The sequence below is a fragment of the Prunus mume genome, linkage group LG4 (genome assembly GCF_029339155.1).
Source record: "Prunus mume cultivar Tortuosa linkage group LG4, ASM2933915v1, whole genome shotgun sequence".
Classification (NCBI taxonomy): Eukaryota; Viridiplantae; Streptophyta; class Magnoliopsida; order Rosales; family Rosaceae; genus Prunus; species Prunus mume.
Window position 1 is genome coordinate 19,259,441 of NC_142701.1, and position 23,753 is coordinate 19,283,193.

The 23,753-nt window shown below is 37.2% G+C and overlaps 3 protein-coding genes, 3 long non-coding RNA genes and 2 pseudogenes across 15 annotated transcripts; 6 read left to right on the forward strand and 2 right to left on the reverse strand.

Moving 5' to 3' along the window:
* The first annotated feature begins 345 nt into the window (after window positions 1–345).
* Window positions 346–1,140, forward strand: LOC103330030 (uncharacterized). The gene is made up of 2 exons (XR_513958.2): window positions 346–747; window positions 850–1,140. It is a non-coding gene; the product is annotated as an uncharacterized LOC103330030 (long non-coding RNA).
* Window positions 1,141–1,397: 257 nt separating this feature from the next.
* Window positions 1,398–3,131, forward strand: LOC103330029 (zeta-carotene desaturase, chloroplastic/chromoplastic-like; annotated as a pseudogene). The gene is made up of 5 exons (XR_016126125.1): window positions 1,398–1,409; window positions 1,790–1,939; window positions 2,120–2,244; window positions 2,457–2,591; window positions 2,730–3,131. The product of XR_016126125.1 is annotated as a zeta-carotene desaturase, chloroplastic/chromoplastic-like (transcript).
* A 451-nt stretch (window positions 3,132–3,582) lies between these two features.
* On the reverse strand, window positions 3,583–5,413 carry LOC103330028 (uncharacterized). Its single transcript, XR_513956.3, has 3 exons — window positions 5,171–5,413; window positions 4,378–4,471; window positions 3,583–4,209 (listed from the first exon to the last, which is right to left on the reverse strand). It is a non-coding gene; the product is annotated as an uncharacterized LOC103330028 (long non-coding RNA).
* A 14-nt stretch (window positions 5,414–5,427) lies between these two features.
* LOC103330222 (zeta-carotene desaturase, chloroplastic/chromoplastic-like) lies at window positions 5,428–8,344 on the forward strand. 7 transcript variants are annotated; one of them, XR_016126021.1, is made up of 5 exons: window positions 5,428–5,719; window positions 5,900–6,077; window positions 6,237–6,371; window positions 6,509–6,583; window positions 7,546–8,344. XR_016126021.1 is itself a non-coding variant. In XM_089050152.1 (4 exons), exons 1-3 carry the CDS (start codon window positions 5,584–5,586, stop codon window positions 6,361–6,363), a joined length of 441 nt encoding a protein of 146 aa, XP_088906278.1. In that variant the 5' UTR covers window positions 5,428–5,583; the 3' UTR covers window positions 6,364–6,371; window positions 6,509–8,344. The 7 variants fall into 7 exon arrangements, 4 of the variants coding, with proteins under 4 accessions (XP_088906278.1, XP_088906279.1, XP_008230988.2 ...); XR_016126022.1 differs by having other exon boundaries at window positions 5,900–6,024; window positions 6,509–8,344; XR_016126023.1 differs by lacking the exon at window positions 6,509–6,583 and having other exon boundaries at window positions 5,900–6,024.
* Window positions 6,963–8,344, forward strand: LOC107880939 (pentatricopeptide repeat-containing protein At3g29290 pseudogene; annotated as a pseudogene).
* A 1,188-nt stretch (window positions 8,345–9,532) lies between these two features.
* LOC103330032 (uncharacterized) lies at window positions 9,533–12,922 on the forward strand. Of its 3 annotated transcripts, none has more exons than XR_016126025.1 (11): window positions 9,533–9,712; window positions 9,832–10,016; window positions 10,230–10,365; window positions 10,510–10,584; window positions 10,716–10,789; window positions 11,044–11,148; window positions 11,478–11,553; window positions 11,812–11,884; window positions 11,990–12,154; window positions 12,371–12,442; window positions 12,546–12,922. It is a non-coding gene; the product is annotated as an uncharacterized LOC103330032 (long non-coding RNA). The 3 variants fall into 3 exon arrangements; XR_016126024.1 differs by having other exon boundaries at window positions 9,836–10,016; XR_016126026.1 differs by having other exon boundaries at window positions 9,892–10,016.
* Window positions 12,923–13,032: 110 nt separating this feature from the next.
* On the reverse strand, window positions 13,033–14,937 carry LOC103330033 (Pentatricopeptide repeat (PPR) superfamily protein). Its single transcript, XM_008232571.2, has one exon. The coding sequence runs from the start codon at window positions 14,865–14,867 to the stop codon at window positions 13,248–13,250; it is 1,620 nt and encodes a 539-aa protein (XP_008230793.2). The 5' UTR covers window positions 14,868–14,937; the 3' UTR covers window positions 13,033–13,247.
* Window positions 14,938–19,509: 4,572 nt separating this feature from the next.
* Window positions 19,510–21,381, forward strand: LOC103330034 (NAC domain-containing protein 100-like). Its single transcript, XM_008232572.2, has 3 exons — window positions 19,510–20,152; window positions 20,265–20,542; window positions 20,637–21,381. Exons 1-3 carry the CDS (start codon window positions 19,966–19,968, stop codon window positions 21,219–21,221), a joined length of 1,050 nt encoding a protein of 349 aa, XP_008230794.2. The 5' UTR covers window positions 19,510–19,965; the 3' UTR covers window positions 21,222–21,381.
* The last annotated feature ends 2,372 nt before the right edge of the window (window positions 21,382–23,753 follow it).

The window sequence follows — 23,753 nt, forward strand, 5'->3', positions numbered from 1 at the left end:
ATAGCCGCCCGGCTATACCTTTGAAATACCATGTTAACTATTTTCGAATATTTAAATTGTGTAGCCGCGCGGCTATACTTTTGAAATATATTAGAATATTCTAAACGTATAACCAAGCGGCCATACCAGTTAAATATATTCGTATAGCCGGGCGGCTATACTGTTAAAATATATTAGAATATTCTAAAAGTATATCCGTGCGGCTGTACGCGTTAAATATAATTGAATAGTTAAATAGTATAGCCGTGCGGCCCTACTCGTACAATATATTCGAATATTCTAAGATTATAGCCGGTCGGCTATACTGTGAAACACATTAGAATGAGGGGGAGAGAGCTTAATTTAAGTTGTTGATTATTAGAAGCTTCAATCTATGGCTTCTTGGGTTCTTTTACCCGTAGCTCCAGTAACCGGTCGCTGTCTAGTGGCTCCTGTGAGAACTCAGAGGTCGTCCTCCATCTGCGTTTGGTCGCTGACTCCATGTTTTCTTTGGTTGCTACAGTAATCTTTTCCGATTATTGAAAAAGGGGAACAATTATTGCTTGGTTGAACTGCTATGACATTTGGGTGATCCTGATATTCTGGGAAAAATCCTTATAAACATCTTTATTATTCTTTAACCATGTTTGTATGATATCTGATATTTTTTTATTCTTGGATCTCCACTTAAAGAGGTGGGCGCAGACGAAAATCTACTGTTCAAGGATCATACTCATACTTTTGTAAACAAAGGGGGTAACATTGGTGGTATGTCTCAGTGCTTGATCTTATTTGCTGCATTATGAATTATTGGTATCCAATGCACCTTATCTTTCCTCTCATATCAATCATCTCCTCTCTCAACTTCAGACGATCTCCAAAGGCATATCTTCAGCGCCTCAAGGAACTTGCTGATGCTCTTGCTGCAAGTGTTGCGCCTATTGACGATGCTGATCTCGTTTATCACACTCTTCATGGTCTCCCTGATGAATTTGAGCCGTTGTTGACTCTATTGAAGTGTGTGCTGATCCATGCTTCATGTCTAGAGGAAGCTCTAGCTATCTTTTGTTTTGAGTATTTATTCTCTATGCTTCATGCCTGCACCAATTATCTTGCAAAAAACAGAGCAGAGAAATACAATTGTTTTGAGTATTTATTCTCTATGCTGTTTGTGATAGAACTTCTCGCCTGGTAATGACACTATTGCTGCACATCATCTTGTATTTCAGAATACATCCAACTTCCTTTTTCTTTTTCTCGTTTTTGTTTGGAAAATTATTGTAACGGTTGTTTTATGATGATCTTGATTGCTGTATAAAAGATTGCATTTGCCCCCTTTAGGCATCTTTTTGCCACAGCACTAGCCCATAAGACTTTATCTGTTGAAGGTTTTTGTTGTTGCCGCGATCATCTGACTAATGAGGAGGAAAGTGAGTAGCTGTTTTGGTGTTTGCCCTTCAATTCTTTTCCACAGCTTTAAATTTCTTTTCTGATAGTATAGCCGTTTGGCTATACTCTTACCGTATAGCCGACCGGCTATAATCTCAAAACTTATTAGAATATTCTAAAAGTATAGCCGTTCGGCGATATGCGTTAAATTTATTCGAATATTTAAATAGTATCGCCGGACGGCTATACTCTCGAAACTTATTAGAATATTTAAATAGTATAGCCGGTCGGCTATACCGCCTGAATATATTGGAATACGTTGAAAGTATAGCCGTCCGGATATACGCTTTGAATATACGTACTGCTTGGGGAGAGAGAGAGAGAGAGAGAGAGCTCAATTTAAGTTGTTGATTCTTAGAAGCTTCAATCTTTGGCTTCTTGGGTTCTTTTACCCGTAGCTCCAGTAACCGGTCGCTGTCTAGTGGCTCCTGTGAGAGCTCAGAGGTCTTCCTCCGTATGCGTTCGGTCTTCTTTGGATAGGACACTATTGTTTCTGGCATGGGTGTAAATGGTAAAGTTACCATCTTTTTTAGCTTCAATTTTACAATTATATCTGTTTTTATTGCTATTCAGTCTCTTTTGATTTCTGGATATTCTTACTTACTTTTGGGGAATTATAATGAATTTGAGGAAACCGGTGAGGGGAACACTCTGAAGTTAGTATTCTGAGATGAATGTTTACTCTGCCCAGCTCCAAAAGGGTTGTTTCCAGCTGAACCTGAACACTACCGAGGTCCCAAGCTCGAAGTGGCTATAATTGGAGCTGGGCTCGCAGGCATGTCAACAGCATTTGAGCTTTTGGATCAAGGCCACGAGGTTGGTCCAATTTATGTTATAGTCCACCGACTGCTCTCAATTATGTCTGGATTGTATGTTTCTTTCTGTTTAGCTTTTTAACTTCAGTATATGATTTAAAGTTTTAAAATTGGAGACTTTGGCTGAAACGTTTCAGCAGCTCACTTCCGATTTTCAGCTAGGTTGTTTATTTCTAAGAAATTAGTTACATGTGTTCTATATAAATTCTGCAGGTGGATATATATGAGTCAAGGCCTTTCATTGGTGGAAAAGTGGGATCCTATGTTGATAAACGTTGAAACTACATTGAAATGGGACTCCATGTTTTCTTTGGTTGCTACAGTAATCTTTTCCGATTAATGAAAAAGGTGAACAAATATTGCTTGGTTGAACTGCTATGACATTTGGGTGATCCTGATATTCTGGGAAAAATCCATATAAACATCTTTATTATTCTTTAACAATGTTTGTATGATATTTTTTATTCTTGATCTCCACTTAAAGAGGTGGGCGCAGACGAAAATCTACTTGTCAAGGATCGTACTTAAATCAGGAAAACCAGTAAAGAAAAAAATTCATATGTTTTCTTCCTTTATCATTTAGAGAGCTTCTTGAAGTGAACCAAATTGTAATGGAGCTTATTGCTCAATTAAATTTCTGTTACTGGTTTCCTGTATAATACTGTTCAAATGCAGACTTATGATAAAGCAAGAAATGCAGTGGCTCTTGCATTAAGTCCAGTTGTGAAGGCTCTGGTTGATCCAGATGGAGCATTGTGAAGGCTCTAATAAATCGTAATCTGCTGTACCATTCTCCGAGATTATGGTGTTAATGAGATGCCGAATATGCAAATGTAAGCAATCAATATAAATAAAAACTCCAAAGGTAAGAACGATTTACATTTTGTATATATATTCAAGCATTACCACCTCATCTATCATTTCTATAATCTCAGCATGTCAAAGAAACAGTTTCTGCATAAGTTCCAAACTCCACTTCTCCAATGCCTCAGGTAGAACAGAATGGTTTGTATATTCAGCCGTTCTAGCACACATATGGCAGGATGTGAGGGAAAAGAAGTTGCTACAGTTGAGCATGCACTAAGAATAGGTATCCTCAATGAACAAATGATATTATACATGGGCAAACAACTCCTTGACAAATATGATCAACATATGAACGGCTATATTGCTTTATGTTAGATTGATAAAGATGGAAAGGTTATTGGACCAACTAAAGCATATGTGCATGGAAACCCAATAGGCAAACGAACAGGGCTAGATGTGAAAAGATATTCACGCGTATGCATGTATGTATGATAGCGTTCAGGACAAGAAAAAGGAAAAGGATGCCCTCCTCTAGAAACAAGTAGGAGTCTCTTGCTTGTATTATCATATTCCAACCATTCTCAAATGCCTCTGAATTCCCCATTTGTACATACACTACAAAAATTCCTACATAATCAACCAATAAATGCCCATAAAGGGAGTTAACTTTGAGTAATATTCCTGGCCTCCTTCCAGCTCAAACCCTTCAAATCAATCAAAATTCATGCGGTTATGTTGGCTCCTTATACGCCACTATGCTGCTGGAAGCATCTTTTATAGCTCCTTTCTTGCACATGGCAATCTGATTGTCATGTGCAAGAAAGGAGCTGTAAGAGATGCTGCCAGCAGCATAGTGGCGTATAAGGAGCCAACAGAACCGCATGAGTTGTCAGTTGCTTTGTCTCACATAGCATATGGCTTAGTCCGAGAGAGACGGCGGCTTCTGAATGGTTGGAGCGGATAGAGCCACTGTGCTTGTGCTTTTGTTTTTTTGGGAACAGGTAAATTTGTAATGAATTGCTTTCTTCCAGTCTTTATAGTCAACAAATTCACCATCCTAGTCCTGATTTGAAGGTGCTGCCTCTTGATGACCCTTCTCCATTTTTTTGTCCACAACAGCCCCAAGCCACTGTGGCCTTTTCCAATCTTTCAAAATTAACTGTAGTGTCATCATGTGGATAAGAAGGTAGTGAGCATTCTTCTGAAAGAAAATGCAACTATTTCGAACGCTAACATATTCCGAGTGTTTAGTTCATTTTCATTGTAGGCATGTTTTGCTACATCTCTTGAACAATAAGAAAAAATTAAAAAGGTGAAAAACACTTACAGTATTCATTGGCCTTCACGTGGTAGAATCTTGACCGCCTTTGCTTTTCTTTTTCTTTTGATTTTTGATTTTTCTGATCAAGAATCTGAACTACCTAAAAAGAGTCATGCGCAATATTAAATTAATTAACATCAAGATGAGTTTGCAGGTTTTTAAGATAAGACGAAAGTGATGATGCAACAACTGGAAACGGGAAAGAGGTTTTTTCTTTTTTCTTTTTGGGTCAATTGCAAAACAAGTGGTAAAGAGGCCCAAGTAGCAAAGCGACAAGAGTTAAAAAGCAAGTGAGATCTGACCGGAAAAAAACACGAGTACGAGAATACTAGATTTCAGTTCAGACATCTAGATCTGACCAGAAATAGAACCTTTATTTTTTCAAACAATACCAGATTTTAGACATAGATCCAGCAAAATAAGACCATCGAACCAGCCCAAGTAGGAGGAACAAGCAATAGCAAATTCTTAACCCTCAATGTAGACAAGAATTTTGATGGTCTGGGAGAGGCCATCGGCATGAAGGCAAATTTCCCAGACATCTAGATCTGACCAGAAATAAAACCTTTTTTTTTTTCAAACAATACCAGATTTTAGACATAGATCCAGCAAAATAAGATAATCGAACCAGCCCAAGTAGGAGGAACAAGCAATAGCATATTCTTAACCCTCAATGTAGACAAGAATTTTGATGGTCTGGGAGAGGCCATCGGCATGAAGGCAAATTTCCCACACAGTAGACTAGAAGAAACCATGAGCATGCAGTTTGAAAACATAAAATAAATATAAAAACTTTTACCTTAAACAGAAGGATAAACAGGCAAGAGGAGCGGCCTGTACTGGGGGAAGGGAGGAGAGACAGAGAAGAGGAAATTGCAAGAAACCCTTGTATATATTAACCTCCAATGCATATCTCATGTATTTATGGTACCTCCAATTTATTGGCTCTCTCATCTCCTGTCAGTAACAAAGGCAGAAACCCAAAAGAAATTTCATGGGCATGGCGACTCATGGAGCCGCTCGGCAGAAACCCTAACCCTAACCCTATATATATACTCTCTCCGTTAAATATGTAATAATATTTAAATACGGCTATACTGTTGAAATATATTACAATATTCTAAAAGTAGAGCCGCTCGGCTATACGCTTACGAACTGCTTGGAGAGAGAGAGAGCTCATTTTAAGTTGTTGATTCTTAGAAGCTTCAATCTATGGCTTCTTGGGTTCTTTTACCCGTAGCTCCTGTAACTGGTCGCTGTCTACTGGCTCCTGTGAGAACTCAGAGGTCGTCCTCCATCTGCATTCGGTCTTCTCTGGACACTAATGTTTCTGACATGAGTGTAAGGGGTAAAGTTCCCATCTTTTTTAGCTTCAATTTGACAATTATCTCTGTTTTTATTGCTATTCAGTCTCTTTTGATTTCTGGATATTCTTACTTACTTTTGGTGAATTATAATGAATTTGAGGAAACTGGTGCTGGGAGCACCCTTAAGTTAGTATTCTGAGATGAATGTTTACTCTGCCCAGCTCCAAAAGGGTTGTTTCCACCTGAATCTGAACACTATCGAGGTCCCAAGCTAAAAGTGGCTATAATTGGAGCCGGGCTTGCAGGCATGTCAATAGCATTTGAGCTTTTGGATCAAGGCCACGAGGTTGGTCCAATTTATGTTCTAGTCCCCCGACTGCTCACAATTTTGTCTGAATTGTATGTTTCTTTCTGTTTAGCTTTTTTACTTCAGTATATGGTTTAAAGTTTTGAAATTGGGGACTTTGGCTGAAACGTTTCAGCAGCTCACTTCCGATTTTCGGCTAGGTTGTTTATTTCTAAGAAATTAGTTACATGTGTTCTATATAAATTCTGCAGGTGGATATATATGAGTCAAGGCCTTTCATTGGTGGAAAAGTGGGATCCTATGTTGATAAACGTTGAAACCACATTGAAATGGGAGTCCATGTTTTCTTTGGTTGCTACAGCAATCTTTTCTGATTAATGAAAAAGGTGAACAAATATTGCTTGGTTGAACTGCTATGACATTTGGGTGATCCTGATATTCTGGGAAAAATCCATATAAACATCTTTATTATTCTTTAACAATGTTTGTATGATATTTTTTATTCTTGGATCTCCACTTAAAGAGGTGGGCGCAGATGAAAATCTACTGTTCAAGGATCATACTCATACTTTGGTAAAAAAAGGAGGTAACATTGGTGGTATGTCTCAGTGCTTGATCTTATTTGTTCATAAATCTTTCCTCTTCTAGCCATGCTCCATTATGTCACAATTCATTAATGAATTATTCATATCCAATGCACCTTATCTTTCCTCTTGCTTGGAGGTTGAGAAAGGTTGTTTTGATGGAACAGGGCCATGAGCTGTTGAAGAATATGAGTCCTATATCGGAAACTTGACTAAATAAAATAAAAAATATAATGAATGGTTATACTATTAATAACACCAAGGCCTTTTGTGATAAAACCTCACACCTACTAGACTTTGTTAGTAGTAGGCCGCTAGCAACTGTAAGTAGAAGTTCCTATTAACTAGGACTTCCTTTAAATCTTATTTGGGAGTATAGTAGTGGAGGATTAACTCCACTACGCCCCTCTGAGCAATCCAGCATCGTTTAAGCGGATTTTGGTGCTTAGTAGAACAAACAAAACTAGAAGTGCATTGGAACTGTTTACTTCCATGGAACTACATGTCTGCTTCCTAATTTACATGCCTGCAATTCATTGTTATCTCACCTTTTGAGAAATGAGTTACTTGATGATGGCTTCAGAGTATTTGAATTTATGAAGAGAAAGAAGCTTAGCCACAGGGCATACTTATAGCTTAATACTCAAAGCAGTTTCGGTTGCTGTGGCTGAGGGCTGCAGCTCTGCCATTGAAATGTTTGTGGCAATGGAAGGGGAAAGTGAAGTGAGGGATGGTTTTGATACCATCGTCTATAACACAATGATATCAATTTGTGGTAAAGTAAATAATTGGCGTGAAACTGAGAGATAAGGAGAATGACCTTACTGGAACACAAATTACTTATTGCCTCTTAGTTAGCATTTTTGTTCGTTGTGGTCAGCACGAGCTGTCTCTTGATTCTTACAATGAAATGATTCAAAACAAATTTGAACCTGGGAATGATACAATGCATGCTATCATTGGTGCATGCTCACAGGACGGAAAGTGGGATCTTGCGCTAAACATCTTCCAAAGTATGTTTGGACAGTGGGCTCAAGCCAAATGCAGTTGCTTTCAATGCATTGATAAATTCACTTGGGAAGGCTGGGAAGGTTGAACTAGCATTCAGGGGTATATAATATCATGAAATCTTTGGGTCATTCACCGGATGCTTACACATGGAATGCATTGTATAGGGTAAATCGACATCATGATGCCCTTAGGCTTTATGAGAGTATCTAGACAAGTCAGGGCTCTCAATCGAACTTACATTTGTACAATATGGCTTTAATGTCATGCTCAAAGCTCGGGCTATGGGATAAAGCTCTGAAGCTTTTATGGCAATTAGAAGCTTCGGGGCAGTGAGTTTCAACTGCATCAAGACAATCTCCAATCAATCATCTCCGCTTTCAACTGCATGGAGAAACGATTTGCTGGCATTTCGAGATCTCATATCAATCATCTCCGCTCTCAACTTCAGACGATCTCCAAAGGCTATCTTTCTATGTCTGAATATCTTCAGCGCCTCAAGGAACTTGCTGATGCTCTTGCTGCAAGTGTTGCGTCTATTGACGATGCTGATCTCATTTATCACACTCTTCGTGGTCTCCCTGATGAATTTGAGCCGTTCATTCACTCTATTGCAGTGTGTGCTGATCCATGCTTCATGTCTAGAGGAAGCTCTGGCTATCTTTTGTTTTGTTTTGAGTATTTATTCTCTATGCTTCATGCCTGTACCAATTGTCTTGCAAAAAACAGAGCAGAGAAATACAATTGTTTTGAGTATTTATTCTCTATGCTGTTTGTGATAGAACTTCTCGCCTGGTAATGACGCTACTGCTGTACATCATCTTGTATTTCAGAATACATCAAACTTCCTTTTTCTTTTTGTCATTTTTGTTTGGAAAATTATTGCAACGGTTGTTTTATGATGATCTTGATTGCTGTATGTTCTGTAATAGAAAAATGCACTTTTCAAGTGATACCTTATGAGAATAAATTACAAGGCAATCGTAAACAGAATGTCCTATGCTGGCTATTGATATCGTTATGGAAATTCAGTTCTCAACTGTATTTGTGCAATCGAACATGCCTGAGTTTTTGTAAAAGACTGCATTTGCCCCCTTTAGACATCTTTTTGCCACAGCACTGGCTCGTAAGACTTTATCTGTTGAAGGTTTTTGTTGTTGCCTTGATCATCTGACTAGTGAATGAGGAGGAAAGTGAGTGTTTGGGTACTTGAGTAGCTGTTTTGGTGTTTGCCCTTAAATTCTTTACCACAGATTTAAATTTCTATTCTGACAGTATAGCCGTGTGGCTATACGCTTGGAATATATTAGAATATTCTAACAGTATAACCGTGCGGCGATACGCGTTAAATTTATACGAATATTTAAATCGTATAGCCGATCGGCTATACTCTCAAAACTTAATCGGCTATACTCTCAAAACTTATTAGAATATTCTAAAAGTATAGCCGTCGGCGATACTCGTTAAATATATTCGAATATTTAAATAGTATAGCCGCACGGCTATACGATATATTAGAACATTCGAAGGGTACAGCAGCGCGGCTATACAATATATTCGAATATTAAAATAGTATAGCCGCACGGCTATACGATGTAAATACGAACATTCTATGGGTACAGCCGTTCGGCTATACGCGTCAAATATATTCGAATATTTAAATATGCTAGCCGCACGGCTATAAGGTTTTAAATATATTAGAATATTCTCCCGGTACAGCCGCACGGCTATAATCGTAAAATATATTTGAATATTTAAATTGTATAGCCGGCCGGCTATACGCTTTAAATATATTAGAATATTCTAAAGGTACAACCGGACGGCTATACTCGTGAAATATATTCGAATATTTAAATAGTATAGCCCATTGGCTATACCGCCTAAATATATTTTACGTTAAACTTATAGCCGTCCGGCTATACCCTTTGAATATACGTACTGCTTAGAGAGAGGGAGAGAGAGCTCAATTTAAGAAGTTGATTCTTAGAAGCTTCAATCTTTGGGTTCTTGGGTTCTTTTACCCGTTGCTCCATTAACCGGTCGCTGTCTATTGGCTTCTGTGAGAGCTCAGAGGTCTTCCTCCGTCTGCGTTCGGTCCTCTCTGGACACTAATGTTTCTGGCATGGGTGTAAATGGTAAAGTTCCCATCTTTTTTAGCTTCAATTTGACAATTATCTCTGTTTTTATTGCTATTCAGTCTCTTTTGATTTCTGGATATTCTTACTTACTTTTGGTGCACTATAATGAATATGAGGAAGCTGGTGATGGGAGCACTATTAAGTTAGTATTCTGAGATGAATGTTTACTCTGCCAGCTCCAAAAGGGTTGTTTCCACCTGAACCTGAACACTACCGAGGTCCCAAGCTCAAAGTGGCTATAATTGGAGCCGGGCTTGCAGGCATGTCAAAAGCATTTGAGCTTTTGGATCAATGCCACGAGGTTGGTCCAATTTATGTTTATAGTCCACCGACTGCTCTCAATTATGTCTGGATTGTATGTTTCTTTCTGTTTAGCTTTTTAACTTCAGTATATGATTTAAAGTTTTAAAATTGGGGACTTTGGCTGAAACGTTTCAGCAGCTCACTTCCGATTTTCGGCTAGGTTGTTTATTTCTAAGAAATTAGTTACATGTGTTCTATATAAATTCTGCAGGTGGGATATATATGAGTCAAGGCCTTTCATTGGTGGAAAAGTGGGATCCTATGTTGATAAACGTTGAAACCACATTGAAATGGGACTCCATGTTTTCTTTGGTTGCTACATTAATATTTTCCGATTAATGAAAAAGGTGAACAAATATTGCTTGGTTGAACTGCTATGACATTTGGGTGATCCTGATATTCTGGGAAAAATCCTTATAAGCATCTTTATTATTCTTTAACAATGTTTGTATGATATCTGATATTTTTTATTCTTGGATCTCCACTTAAAGAGGTGGGCACAGACGAAAATCTACTGTTCAAGGATCATACTCATACTTTTGTAAAAAAAGGGGGTAACATTGGTGGTATGTCTCAGTGCTTGATCTTATTTGTTCATAAATCTTTCCTCATCTAGCCATGCTCCATTATGTCACAATTCATTTATGAATTATTCATATCCAATGCACCTTATCTATAACTTAATTTTCCATCACAGAATTTGATTTTCAGTCCCAATTGGAGCACCAATACATGGGATTCTTGCATTTTTTTTCTACAAATCAGATTAAGGTAGGTTGTCCCTATTGGAGCCACTGCTACTGGTTTTACTGCAAGCATTGTCATGTCTCGTTACTTTGGATACCAGTACGGAGAATGAAGCATTGCTTTCGCCTTAAATCAGGAAAACCAGTAAAGAAAAAAATTCATATGTTTTCTTATTTTGTCATTTAGAGAGCTTCTTGAAGTGAACCAAATTGTAATGGAGCTTATTGCTCAATTAAATTTATGTTAATGGTTTCCTGTATAATACTGTTCAAATGCAGACTTATGATAAAGCAAGAAATGCAGTGGCTCTTGCATTAGGTCCAGTTGTGAAGGCTCTGGTTGATCCAGATGGAGCATTGAGGGATGTACGGAATTTGGATAGTGTAAGAATGAAAGCTATCGCTATCCTTTATTTTGGTATCCATTCATTTGTGTACCTGTGAAAGTTGTCTGATTGTGTTTTATTTTTTCTTTTTGGTGGGGGTGGGGGAGTTGTATTCTCTGAATTTTTAGTTGAATCCGGGAATGTTCTGCAGTTTATTTTCTCCATGTTCATAATTGAATTATAATTATGTATTATTTTTCACACAATTGTTGTAACTTTTAAAATCTTACTGGTTAATTACAAGACTAATGGACAAAGATACTTGTGTTTGATAGGAAATTGAAGCAAACTTTGGGATTACTAATCTTTTTTATACTCCTGATGCAGATTTCTCTTGCTTTGCCGGCCTAGCACTTACTTCTCCGGAAGATTACTACATTGAGGGACAAGGTTCACTCCTCTAGTAAGGAAAACATGTGCATTATTGTTATCACATTTTTCAATCTTTGGGTTTTACAAGTAGAGATTACATATAATATAACCAGACACCCTCTTTATTTTGAAATTTTCAAATCAAAATTTATGAGGTTTCTTGAAAGTTCATTTTGCATCTCAGTGTGTCAAAATGTATTCTAATGTGAGATTAATGATCCTTTGTATATCAGAAATATTTGCACTTTTATGATTGTGAACTTTGTGCTGATGCTTCTTCGTCTTGCAGATGCGTTTTGACACCAGGTGGTCCTTACATACCTTTACCAAACGAAGAAATTATAGCAAGAGTGACGAAACAGGTAATTAGCTTATTAAGTGTGTTTCATACATTAAGCCAGTTCATCTGCAGTTGGTAGAAATCGATAAAAAAATCAAATTCTGAACTTTGAAAATTTCAATTCAAGGTTTTGGCTTTATTCCCATCATCCCAAGGTATAGAAGTCACTTGGTCATCTGTTGCCAAAATTTGGCAATCTCTCTATCAGGAGGCACCTGGAAAAGATCCGTTTAGACCTGATCGGAAGAGACCTGTAAAAAATTTCTTCCTTGCCGGATCGTACACAAAACAAGTAAGTTTATGCAACTGATTTTGCCATAGAAGAAGAATGACGAAAGTAAAGTGTCAAGTGTTGTAAATTCTAAATGGCTGTCCACCTTACATGTAGACAGCATGGAATGATGATCTTCCAACGTTCACGGATGTGTTCCTGAACATCAAGTTTTCTATGTTTATGAATATCTCTTTGCTACATGAACTAATAAACTTGTGCTTCTTATAAGAACAGATTTTCCGTGGTTGCCATATCGTACGAAGAAACGCCAAAAGAAGCAGAATTATCTTGATCTTCTTTGGCACGGTAATACCTAATTAAATTTTTTTTTTAATTTTTGCAACATCATGCTATCCATTATGCTTGCTCTTGTCTTATAGAAGTGAATTTATACGGTTGTGTTGTGTAGACAATGCTGGCTCTTCTGACGGCATGGTGCCTCTGCAGCAGCAGCTATTGTATTCTTAGCTAACAAGGGTAATGCCAAGGCAAATTGGTTTGCAATATGCCAACAATTCAACTCCTGCGAGCGCATCTCTGGCTCTTTAATTTGATCTTTTATAAGAGTTGTTGTTTTTATACTCCTAATCTTGCGTTCAGCTGCGGCCCTCTCTCGACGTTGAGTGTCAGTCTCATACATTTTCAACGATGCACATGTATACATGTTGATTTGTGCATCAGTGCGTCAGTTCATGTGTATTGTAAGTGACATTGAATCCGTCGTGTGTCAGCTAAAATGTTTCTTTTTTCTTTATTTGATATGAAAAACGTATGTAGTTCATTTCATTTCCTTGCCCAATTATTGTACTCAATTCTATTTACTGTAACTGGTTCGATCTGCTACAATGCAAACACTGTCTACCATTTTATTGGGTATAAATGGGAGACTACCTTCATAAAATGTTGCACTCAAACCTTTCATGTCCCTCTAACTACTATAATACATATATAGCTTTTTTTTTCGACAGCAAGAAAAATGGTAGCCACAAAGGGTTCACTCATTCCCCAGACAAGAACTTCTAACAATTTTTAATGTTTAACCATTTAAAGAGACAAAATAATGACATAAGAGCACTGGCTCATCAATCTGAGACTTGAATCTGTGGTGTGTTTAAATCGATTTGGGCCTGGAATCATACAAAAAATGCATGAGATCGCTGTTATCTGTTTCAATTAAGCTACAGCCAGGTTCCTTCTTCACCCCACTGTCATCCATCAGCTTTCTCACCTCTTCAACCCCATGCCACTCACCTCGCGAAGCATATATGTTTGATAGCAGCACGAAATCCCCACTCTCATCCCTTCTCATTTCAAGTAGCCGCTCATTTGCGCGCCTTCCCAGCTTGACATTTCCATGAACTCTACAAGCCCCAAGCAGAGTCCTCCAAACAATGGCATTGGGTTCAATCTCCATTTTTTCTATGAATTCAAATGCTTCATCTAGTAGCCCAGCCCGCCCTAACATATCCACCATACACCCATAATGCTTTATGTTTGGCTCAATTTTGTACTTATTCTTCATGAGATTGAAATATCTGCGCCCCTCTTCAACCTTCCCAGCATGACTGCAAGCAACCAAGACTCCAACAAACGTGATCTCATTTGGCCTGATTTTCAACCTTCGCATCTCTTTAAACAGATTAACTGATTCCTCAGCATGGCCATGAAATGCCAACCCTCCTATCACCGAATTCCACGAAGTCACATCCTTGTCCCTCATCCTCTGGAACACTTCAAGTGCCCTTTCAATACTCCCGCACTTGGAGTACATATCTATAAGCGCATTTCCAAGTATGATGCTCATATCTCCCCGACCCATCTCCTGAAGGGCAGAATGTATCTTTTGCCCAACATCTAAATCTCCAATATCTGTGCAAGCAGACAAAAGACTCAACATGGTCACTTCATCAGGCTTTTCTCCAAGACTCCTCATCTCCTCGAACACCTGCAGTGCCTGCTCATTCGACCCGCAAAGTACATAACCTGCAATCATTGCATTCCAAGTCACCACATCTCTTTCCGGAACCTCATCAAAGAGCTTCCTTGCACTCTCCATCTCCCCTTGCTTTGCATACCCTGTAATCATCACATTCCAAGAAACCAAATCTTTAACAGGCATTTCGTCGAAAAGTTGCCTGGCCTCATCCAACTTCCCCCTTCTTGCATATCCTGCTGTCAAAGCTGACCATGGCACAACGTCCCTCTTCGCCGAAGCATCAAAAAGTTCGCTTGCAATCTTCAAATCCCCACAATTAGCATGGAAATAAATAAGGGTATTTCTAACAAACGTATTCGACTCAAATCCGAACCTCACAACCTTCCCATGAATCCCCATACCCATCTTAACCCAAGAAAGCTTAGTGCAGGCCTTGAGTATAAACGGGAAAGTGAAGCTATCGGGCCTTGCATGCCGATTTTCCATCTGGGTATACAGAACAATCGCATTTAATGGGTTCTGGCTCTGAGCTGATCCTCTGATCATGGTGTTCCACATGAACGTATCTGGTTCAGCAACATGAACGAACAGTTGGTGGGCATAATCTATGGTGCCTGAAATAGCCATAGCACCGGCGAAGATGAGTTCTCTGATAGCAGAATAGTTTGAATTGAAGCCGTTGACGACCATGGAAGCGTGGACTTGCTTGAGAGCTCGGAGGTTGGTACATTTTTGCCAGAAGCTTGACCGTTGGTGACGGTTGGCGCTCCTGTCGTTTGGTCTCTTTCTGATCATTACACGTTGGTTTCATGCTGCCTTCTCATTTGCTAATTTCACTATGATTCTTGGAGGGAGCCCAAACTAAAATTGAAAGAAGAAAATATCAAGAATATGACGCGTTCCAATTGGGCTAATTGGGCTTTCAGCCCAGATTTCTGACCCATCTTTTTAGAATGGGCCATGAAGCCACAAATTTTTTAGCTGGCTTTTTTTTCACACACTTTATTCTAAGATAGGAAAAAGTCAAATAATTATTGGTAACAAAGGCCTTATGTGTTTCATATCATTAAAATAAGAACAAATAATTGGGAATAAATAAATAAATTGAACTTGTGTGGTGGCAAATCTATGAAATAACAGCACTACAACTGCCTACATAAGAAATGATTTCAACATTGTCCCCAAAGATCTGGCACGAAAATAAGTCAACCAAAAAGTCTGATCTACATACTAATTGCTTATTTGAGGATCTCTCAATTGAATCTCTTTGTATATATATACGCATGATTATTAACAAATCGATAAATAAATAAAAAGATTTTCCATCTTTCCCAGATCCTGTTATATCAAATATAATATGGTTACACATCTTACAAAATAAAATTAACAATATTTAATTACCTTTGTAGTCACACACAACCAGTCACTGGGATATACTTATAAATATTATCCTTCAAATATGTGTTGTATTATCCGTTGATTTGTTCTCGTTGACTTCAACAGTACTATATGATTTGCTGTCTTTCACTTTTGTTTTTAACTTACATTACAACAATAATTAAACACATTATTAATAAAATCCGAAACAATATTATATGATGATTGTGGTCCTAAACCCTACTTTGTGGCATTATTTCCAACTATTAAAGATAAGGTTTTTGGTTTTTGGTGTGACATTCAAAGATAAGTGTGAATTAAATGGGTTTTTTATTAAGCAGCTCAAAAACTTTCTACGTGTGTTTCCCGATTTGTTTGTGAACTGTCTGAATTTGGTCCTACTGATGAGATACTTTGAATCATGTTCCCTTAATCTCTAATTAGTCTATAAACATATATCCCCCAATCGTTTGATTTAGGTGCACTAATTCTATCGTCAAGTCAATTTTAAGCACCAATATAGCCTACACCTACGTACCTAAGTTGGAGTACCTTTAATCAAGACAAGATCAATTATCAACATCTAATTAAATGTGAAATTTTAGGTCTTAGATGCTATGTCAATTATTCCTCTTGAAAAATGGAATATACTTCAAAGTAGGTAATTTACGGGTGAAAAGAAATGTTAAACAAAACGTGTTCAAAAGAGAGTCATTTTTAAGCAAGTTCTGTTTTTGTCCCTAAAACTGCTATGGACGAAAAAAATTTCTTATTACATAGTTGCGAATTTGTTATTGTGTCCTGGAATAAAGTGAAACAAAACTTCATTCCCGAAGCTGCCAAAAATACATTGAATTCAAGTTATAGAGTACAGCCATGAATTGGTAAACCACACTTTCCTCAGCTAGATGATGGACCACATATAATTGATTTTCAATTGATGCCATATCAGTCAAACGTAGAAAGTTGTGCGAATCGTTTTATTAATACTTCGTCTTACCCTTTAAGGTGGCTAATCTTATTGGTTTACTTGCTCAAGTTTAACTTTATTTTACACTTTTTACTGAAAATCAAGCCGTTTTAAGGTGATGATTAACACCAAAAGAAGCCCATTTTGAGGTGATGATGATTTGCCATTCAAACAGTACCTAATCATTGAAACTCTAAGCCCTATCCCAAATATTATAAATTTAAAAGAATAAAAAAAAATTATATTTATTTTTTTGTCCAACCTACTCTTCTAAAATTCTAATTAATTTAATCAACGTATTCTTACCTTTGTCAACATTTTCTGCGAACCTTGTTTGTCCACGTGTCAATCTCAACCGTGGCTTAATGTCGGAACAGAGGAAGCAGGGCCCACAGTGCCAACGCAGCACTTGATCAAACGGTCAACGTAAACTTCAATATAGGTTCGGTAGGAACTTTTCGTCTTAGCCAATCAGAACTCGCCAAGTTGATGAGTTTGGTTGCTTTTCCGTCGGCAGTGGCGGCACAGTCAATTCTTTTTTCTCGGACTCGGATGGCAGATATTAAGATTGACTGCACGAACCAATACGAGCCGTCCGATCAAGGAGGTTGCCGAGACGATTAGAAATACCAAAAATAGAAAAGTCCCTACCCCCACGCTTTCACCTACATTATTAAAATGTTTCCTGGAAAGGGGAGGGATCAGTTTTGGCATTATCGAGATTAATTAAAGAAGGTAAAAGGTTAAACAGTAGATTAATTCTTCGTCAAACTAATAATAAAGACAAATTTTGCTGCTTTGTTTGTTGGCCTGGAGAGAATGAACAGCTCATGTTTTGGCAAAACAAACATGCTTTGATGTGTAAACACATGCATGTTTTGTTTTCTTGTGAAATAAATTTATTTCTGATATGCTTTTTCCAAAATGTCCCAATATTAAAAGGGGTAATTTGGATTACTAAATAATACAAAATTTGCAGTAAAGTTTGACGAGGAACACACTATAGCCAGTACAAATGCAATATTGCGGCTAAACACAAGTCTCTAATATGCCTTTCAGCCAATACGAAGAAAGTGGATTAACTTTTGTGGTTTTATATTTGTTTTTGTCACGCTGCGGACTTGGGATAAACTAGAAATCCCAAACTCGATAAGTGATGTCGGAACGTGACAATTTCCAACCTAATTAATTACACGACCTTAGTGTTTGTGCCTTTGCCACATAAAAACGATTATATGCCCGCCCTATCCATGTGCATTAGGTGAGCCCAATAATAATAATAAATTTGAAAAATCACACTTATTGTGAAACAGCTATAGTTGGGACCTAATGCTACATAAACCTCTCAAGGCAGGGCCAGCCAAGAGGGATCCTCATTTTTCTTCATTAAGTGCTCGAGACAATAAGGATCTGTTTGGAATTTTTTTTTAATGAAAATTCAAAATTTTTATAATAAAAGTACTTTTTGTTATAAGCGCTTATAAACAAAAGTACTTCATAAAGAATCAGTTTGTTCACATAAGTTAATCCTTGGATAGGCTCCTTTGAGGAAATAGCGAGTGGTGATTTCCCCACTTCTTTTTCTTCTATTTTATCCACTTACACTCTTTTTTTATAACTAAAAAATGAGTGTAGGTGAATAAAATAGGAGTTGAAATCATTGCGATAGCAAAATTACTAAAAAAGTTCAGTGGAGATTTTGATGCACCACCCAAATTTTGTACTTAGATGCAATGGGACGGTTTCACTACTCTGATTAACTGACCTAATCCACATATGCACTTAATCACTTTTTGTCGTCAGAACTTTTAGTTTGGAACAACAAAATAATAAAAGGCAAAAGTAGTGAACGCAAGGGCGGAAAATTCAGTCTGTTTGGCTAATTCAAGTTGCAGCAAGTTCATGAATATGACATAGCTAGTCCATGAGGACCACAAAAACCCCAAAACGCAATTCCTTGACCTTGATGGGTCATAATATCACACGAGTGTCTATACAACCAGACACATAACCCTAATCATGCATTACCATAAAGAGCGTCACTGTTCACACTGCACACCTCCCATATATGAAGAAGTCAGAAAGATAATGTCACATGTAGCATGGTCTCTTTTGTCCACCAGTCCAACAAACCAAGTCCCTCACATGATAATTATGAATAATTTCCAATTTTTTTCTTTGCTAAATTAAAAGTTTGTAATAATATAAATGATTTCATTAAATTAATTACTTTCATTTATTTGTGATTAGCTGCTAATCTGTTGGCTTGACAAAATGTTCCGTATTGAGGGCAATTTGGTCATTTTGACAAGAAATATGAACTATTTTTGCTGATTTTGTAAAATGATTTTTAGTGATGGGTATGTTTGATCTAAGATTTTTGATTTTGCACACCAAAATAGCTATCATATGAAGGAAAAAAAAAGATCTTCTACTAAAATTTAAAGTTTTTATGTTATACTAACTAATCTTCCAACATGGGCTCACGCCTATACCAATAAGCTTTCTATTTGTTTTTATATTTTCTCTTTATCTATAGAACTTTTGTTGAAAAAAAAATATATTTTATTATAATTATTGTGCCCCCTTTTTTTTTTTTTTGAGAAAAGATTGTATTTCATTAAACCAAAAGGAACATTACATAGTAAATACTAGCATGTTAACAGCTGCCTCGTAAAACCTTCTCATAGAAAACAAAACTCCATGGTAGGAAAGAGTATCACCCATGCTATTGACTAAACAGAAGAGTCAAACAACTTATACGAAACAAACAAATCTAAAACTTAACCACAAAACCCTTAAAACAACATCTTATCACTATATAGGTACTGTAAAAGAAGTCTTCATATGATCTAAAGAAAGTATCATAGTTCTTCGTACAGAGTCAAAAACGTAATATGGGTATTAGAAAAGATCCAACCAATCACCCAACCGCAAAATTATTGTGCCCTTTAAATGCCTTAGGTATTAAGAAAATAAAACTATTGCACGCATTAGACGACTTTTGTAAAACTAGGTAGTTTCAAAATAACTAACAACGTGACTTTGGTCCCTAAATCTCTCTTTACCTAAAGTCAATAATTACAGATAGAGAGTTTAAATTTGGAAAGAAGAGAACAGTTCTTAGCTCTCTCATTTACATGCAGGTGACAGCGGTCAGTCGCTAGCTCCAAAGTCAAGAAGAAGGGAATTATTACAGAAAAGTTAAAAGGGAGAGCCTGAAATTTTGAAACTATCCACCAAGCTGCCTTACAACCCACGTTTCTTTCTCCCCCAAAACCTGTATTTAACGGGGTTCTGTACCTCTCGACACAATTTTTTTTCCTGGACAAAACATCTTTGAACATCTCTCAGTTAATTAGAAGCTTTTCAGTTTCATAGCTTTTTTTTCCTTATCACACAACATCTTAGCTTCTTTTTTTTTTGTAGAAATCAGTTTGCAATTTATAGTTGTTTGGGATTTTTCTGTGTTGATTTCTGGAATTTAGGGCTTATTGGTGAAACCCATTTGAGATTCAGAGAGGGTTTTAGTGGGAAATTGAAGGAATGGAAAATGCTTCTGGGTTTAGTAAGGAAGACGAACAGATGGAATTGCCTCCGGGGTTCCGATTTCATCCAACTGATGAAGAACTCATAAGTCATTACCTTTCTCCTAAGGTTCTTGACAGCTGCTTTTGTGCTAGAGCTATTGGTGAGGTAGATTTGAACAAGTGTGAGCCCTGGGATTTGCCTTGTAAGTTCTTCTAAACTAGACCAATATTTTCTCTCATTTTGCTCTGTTTTTTATTCTCTGCCCAGGTCAATTTTTGTTTTCTTACTTTGTGCTCTGTGCTTGTTCCATGAAGGGAAAGCTAAAATGGGCGAAAGGGAATGGTATTTCTTCTGTGTGAGAGACAGAAAATACCCAACTGGTCTAAGAACAAACAGAGCAACTGATGCCGGGTACTGGAAAGCCACAGGAAAAGATAAGGAGATTTACAAGGCCAAAACCCTTGTTGGGATGAAGAAGACTCTGGTTTTCTACAAAGGAAGAGCTCCCAAAGGTGAAAAGACCAACTGGGTCATGCATGAGTATAGATTGGAAGGCAAATACTCTGCCTATAATCTCCCCAAAACAGCAAAGGTGCAAATGAAATTTTGCTCTGTTTTTGCTCTGTTCCATACTCCTTTTTTTTCTTGTATTATTTGTTAATGGTATCTCTTTCTTTGTTTCTCAGAACGAGTGGGTGATTTGCAGAATTTTCCAAAAGAGTAGTGGTGGGAAGAAAACTCATATTTCAGGGTTGGTGAGGTTGGGCTCTTTCGGGAACGAATTGCGCCCTTCTTTATTGCCACCTTTAATGGATTCTTCACCCTACAACAGCGACACGAGAACCACCGTCTGCGAAACGTCTCACGTGTCCTCCTTCTCCGATCCGATGGAGGATCAGAGGACTCAGGATGATATAATTGACAGCTTCCAACACAACAACCACCACAACAGCAACCACAACCCTCTTTTAGCTTCTTCGTCTCGCTCAAACCCCTCTGCTCACTTAAACCCTTTCTACTCCAACCAAATCACACCAAACATCGGATTCTTGCAGCACCAAGACTCTCTCTTGATGCAGGACCAGTCCTTCCTTAGGATGCTGCTTGACAACCAAGCGCCAAACTTGAGGCGCAGTGCAAAAACAGAGCTCTCACAGGACACAGGCCTGAGCATGGATGTCTCTTCCGTTGTGTCGAACAGAGAAATGGTTCAGGACGATCCTTCATACTCATCTGCTCCTATAGAATATGACAGCCTCTGGAATTATTAGTTGGAAGATTAGCATGAATTAAGAGAGGGTTTTAGGGATTTGTAATTAATTGTTGCTAAATTATTGTGTCCGTGTATAGATACTCTTGATTGAATCATAGAAGAACCAAGAAAGAAAAAATATCCATGGGATGAATATGAATATCATTTGTTTGTGTAAATTTGATTCGTTACTGAATGATAATTCTTATGAATTTGGTAGATTAGTTATAACTTAAACAGTGGCAAGTTGGCAACGCGACTTTTTTTTGCATCTTTTTTCTCTGTTTTCAAGTTCATTGGTTATTTTAGGTCACCAACCGAGAGTTCCTTTGGTTGATCAGTAACCAATGGCGGAGTGTCACAGAAAGCAATAACAAATTATAATATACTAAACACGTTAGGTTTGGCATTACCGGAAAAATTATTCCAAACCACTGCTCTAATAGATCCTTTATTTTAATTTCTAGATATACATAGCTTCTTTCTTTCTCAACATTTAATACCAAAGTTTAAAGGCCTTTAAGATATTGTCCCAAACACTTCAACCCAATCAAAAAAAGCAAAATTTTGATCTCAGTGATTTCTTCATATTTCATCAATAAAAACTATTTGTAGATTTACAAATATTGTTGCAAGACCAATCGATTATAACGGAAATAGTATATCAAACGTAAATATATTCGTGCGTAGTTGCATACGTATAGAGAGAGAAATATATTCGTGCGTAGTTGCATACGTATAGAGAGAGAAAGTAGCTTGGCATTATAATCGTGGGTATATGATAACAGCAAAATATTATCTCTTCAAAGCCTTGAATTTAGGCAATTTATATAGCTGGACCTCCACATCATACCGTGTATGATCAAATGGATGAACACTTTTTCATATTTTTAACGTTCCTTTTTTTGAGGAGTGACATAAGACATAACTGTTTCTTTGTACCATGACACCATGTTCTACAGTGGTCAGTTGTCAACCCGAAAAAGACCCATATACAAAGAATTTATATTATCATAGAAAATGTCTATTTCTTCTTTCTTTTCTGTTATATCTTTACTTTATAGACAGTGGCGAATCCAGAAATTTTTCTTATGGGAGTTGACGTTTGTTCCCTCGTATGAATTATTGGCAAACCCATAATTTCCTAATGACGCTAGCATGCAAATCAGGAGAGTTGTACAAGTTTTTAGGGTCCATAAATAAACGCATTGTAATTTAGTTAGTTGCCCACATGATTATAGTCCTGTCCTCCTATTTTTGCAAGCCTTGCACGAAATAATGACCCATTACTTTTTTAGGGAATTATGGAATTATTAATTTGAGGTTATTTTGTTTGTCCGTTGAAGTTTTTCAGGTAGAGCGTGCAGATGTAGAAGGGACAGAAGTTCAGTATACATTTTGGAAGCATATGCACACCTCTCAACTTCACATCACATATGCATCCGGTATAGAGTTTGGTGTTTGATAAACAGTGCTATTTCGTCGGTTACTGTTTCATCAATTAGCTGTTGAGTTACGCCAAACAGACCATCCAAATATTTTGCATCCTCGTGTTGGAAGATGTGGATAATGATTATAAGAATGCTCGTACTAGATAAGGGTCTTGTAATTTCGTGAACGAGATCTAGCATAATAAAAATGACTGCAGATCAATAGTTTCAATATCACTTGTTTTAGATACAGATTCGTACTATAATTTTTTATAAACGATACAAACACTAGGGATACAATAAACTATATTTTTTTAAAATTCATTTTCAAAATGGAGGGGAAAAGTATGGGATTCAGATTCACACATTTCGAAAGTATTGATGGATAAATGGAACGATAATATATTTTGTAAAACATGGATTAAAATAATAAAAAAGAGTGTGTGTAAAAAGCAATAAAAACCAGTCTTGTTCAGAATTGGTGTGGACAACGCGAGTTAGGCTGAGCCGTCCATGCAAAAAGGATGGTGACAACCAGTTGGAGGCTCATCTTTATTCCCACCCACCCGGGCCACCACTCCTACTACTTGTACACGTTGTTCAGTTCCGCTTGGCGAGCCTACGTCACCCTCTTTGCTCGTTGGATCCACACTTCACGTGGCCCACTTTGCCACGTCACAGCTAGTCATCACACAAATAGTAAGCCCTAGAATTAAGCACAATATAATAATGTAAATCGCTTATTTGGTAATTATCCCAACGAACCAAGCCAATTAATCATAATTAATTGATTACTCATTGAGATATTTAGTTATATACCAATACTGAATTTAATTTTGATTATGAAATTACTTTGATATCCTATAGAGTGTTTTGGGGTTTTTTTTTAATGAAGTTTTGAGGTTGGGCTTGTTTTAAGAAATCGATGACATTTTTATAACTTACAGGATCAAAGCCTCCCTCTTTGTTATATTCTAAATAGATTTTGAGTGTGTTTCTAAAGTCTATTTCATATAAGGGATTTTTTTTTAAATAAAATATATATATATATTGGGCCCATATATTGGGTATAATAGTAAATCTCCCTTATATTTTTTGGGACAGATTGTATAAACGTATGT

Excerpts from the sequence above, each read along its gene's own strand:
- LOC103330222 (XM_008232766.2), top strand. The coding sequence starts at position 5,584 with ATGGCTTCTTGGGTTCTTTTACCCGTAGCTCCTGTAACTGGTCGCTGT. Across the intron at positions 5,720-5,899 it reads TTCTGACATGAGTGTAAGGG|CTCCAAAAGGGTTGTTTCCA; the intron begins GTAAAGTTCCCA and ends TACTCTGCCCAG. Across the intron at positions 6,078-6,236 it reads CTCACAATTTTGTCTGAATT|GTGGATATATATGAGTCAAG; the intron begins GTATGTTTCTTT and ends TAAATTCTGCAG.
- LOC103330033 (XM_008232571.2), bottom strand. The coding sequence starts at position 14,867 with ATGATCAGAAAGAGACCAAACGACAGGAGCGCCAACCGTCACCAACGG.
- LOC103330034 (XM_008232572.2), top strand. The coding sequence starts at position 19,966 with ATGGAAAATGCTTCTGGGTTTAGTAAGGAAGACGAACAGATGGAATTG. Across the intron at positions 20,153-20,264 it reads TGAGCCCTGGGATTTGCCTT|GGAAAGCTAAAATGGGCGAA; the intron begins GTAAGTTCTTCT and ends TGTTCCATGAAG. Across the intron at positions 20,543-20,636 it reads ATCTCCCCAAAACAGCAAAG|AACGAGTGGGTGATTTGCAG; the intron begins GTGCAAATGAAA and ends TTTGTTTCTCAG.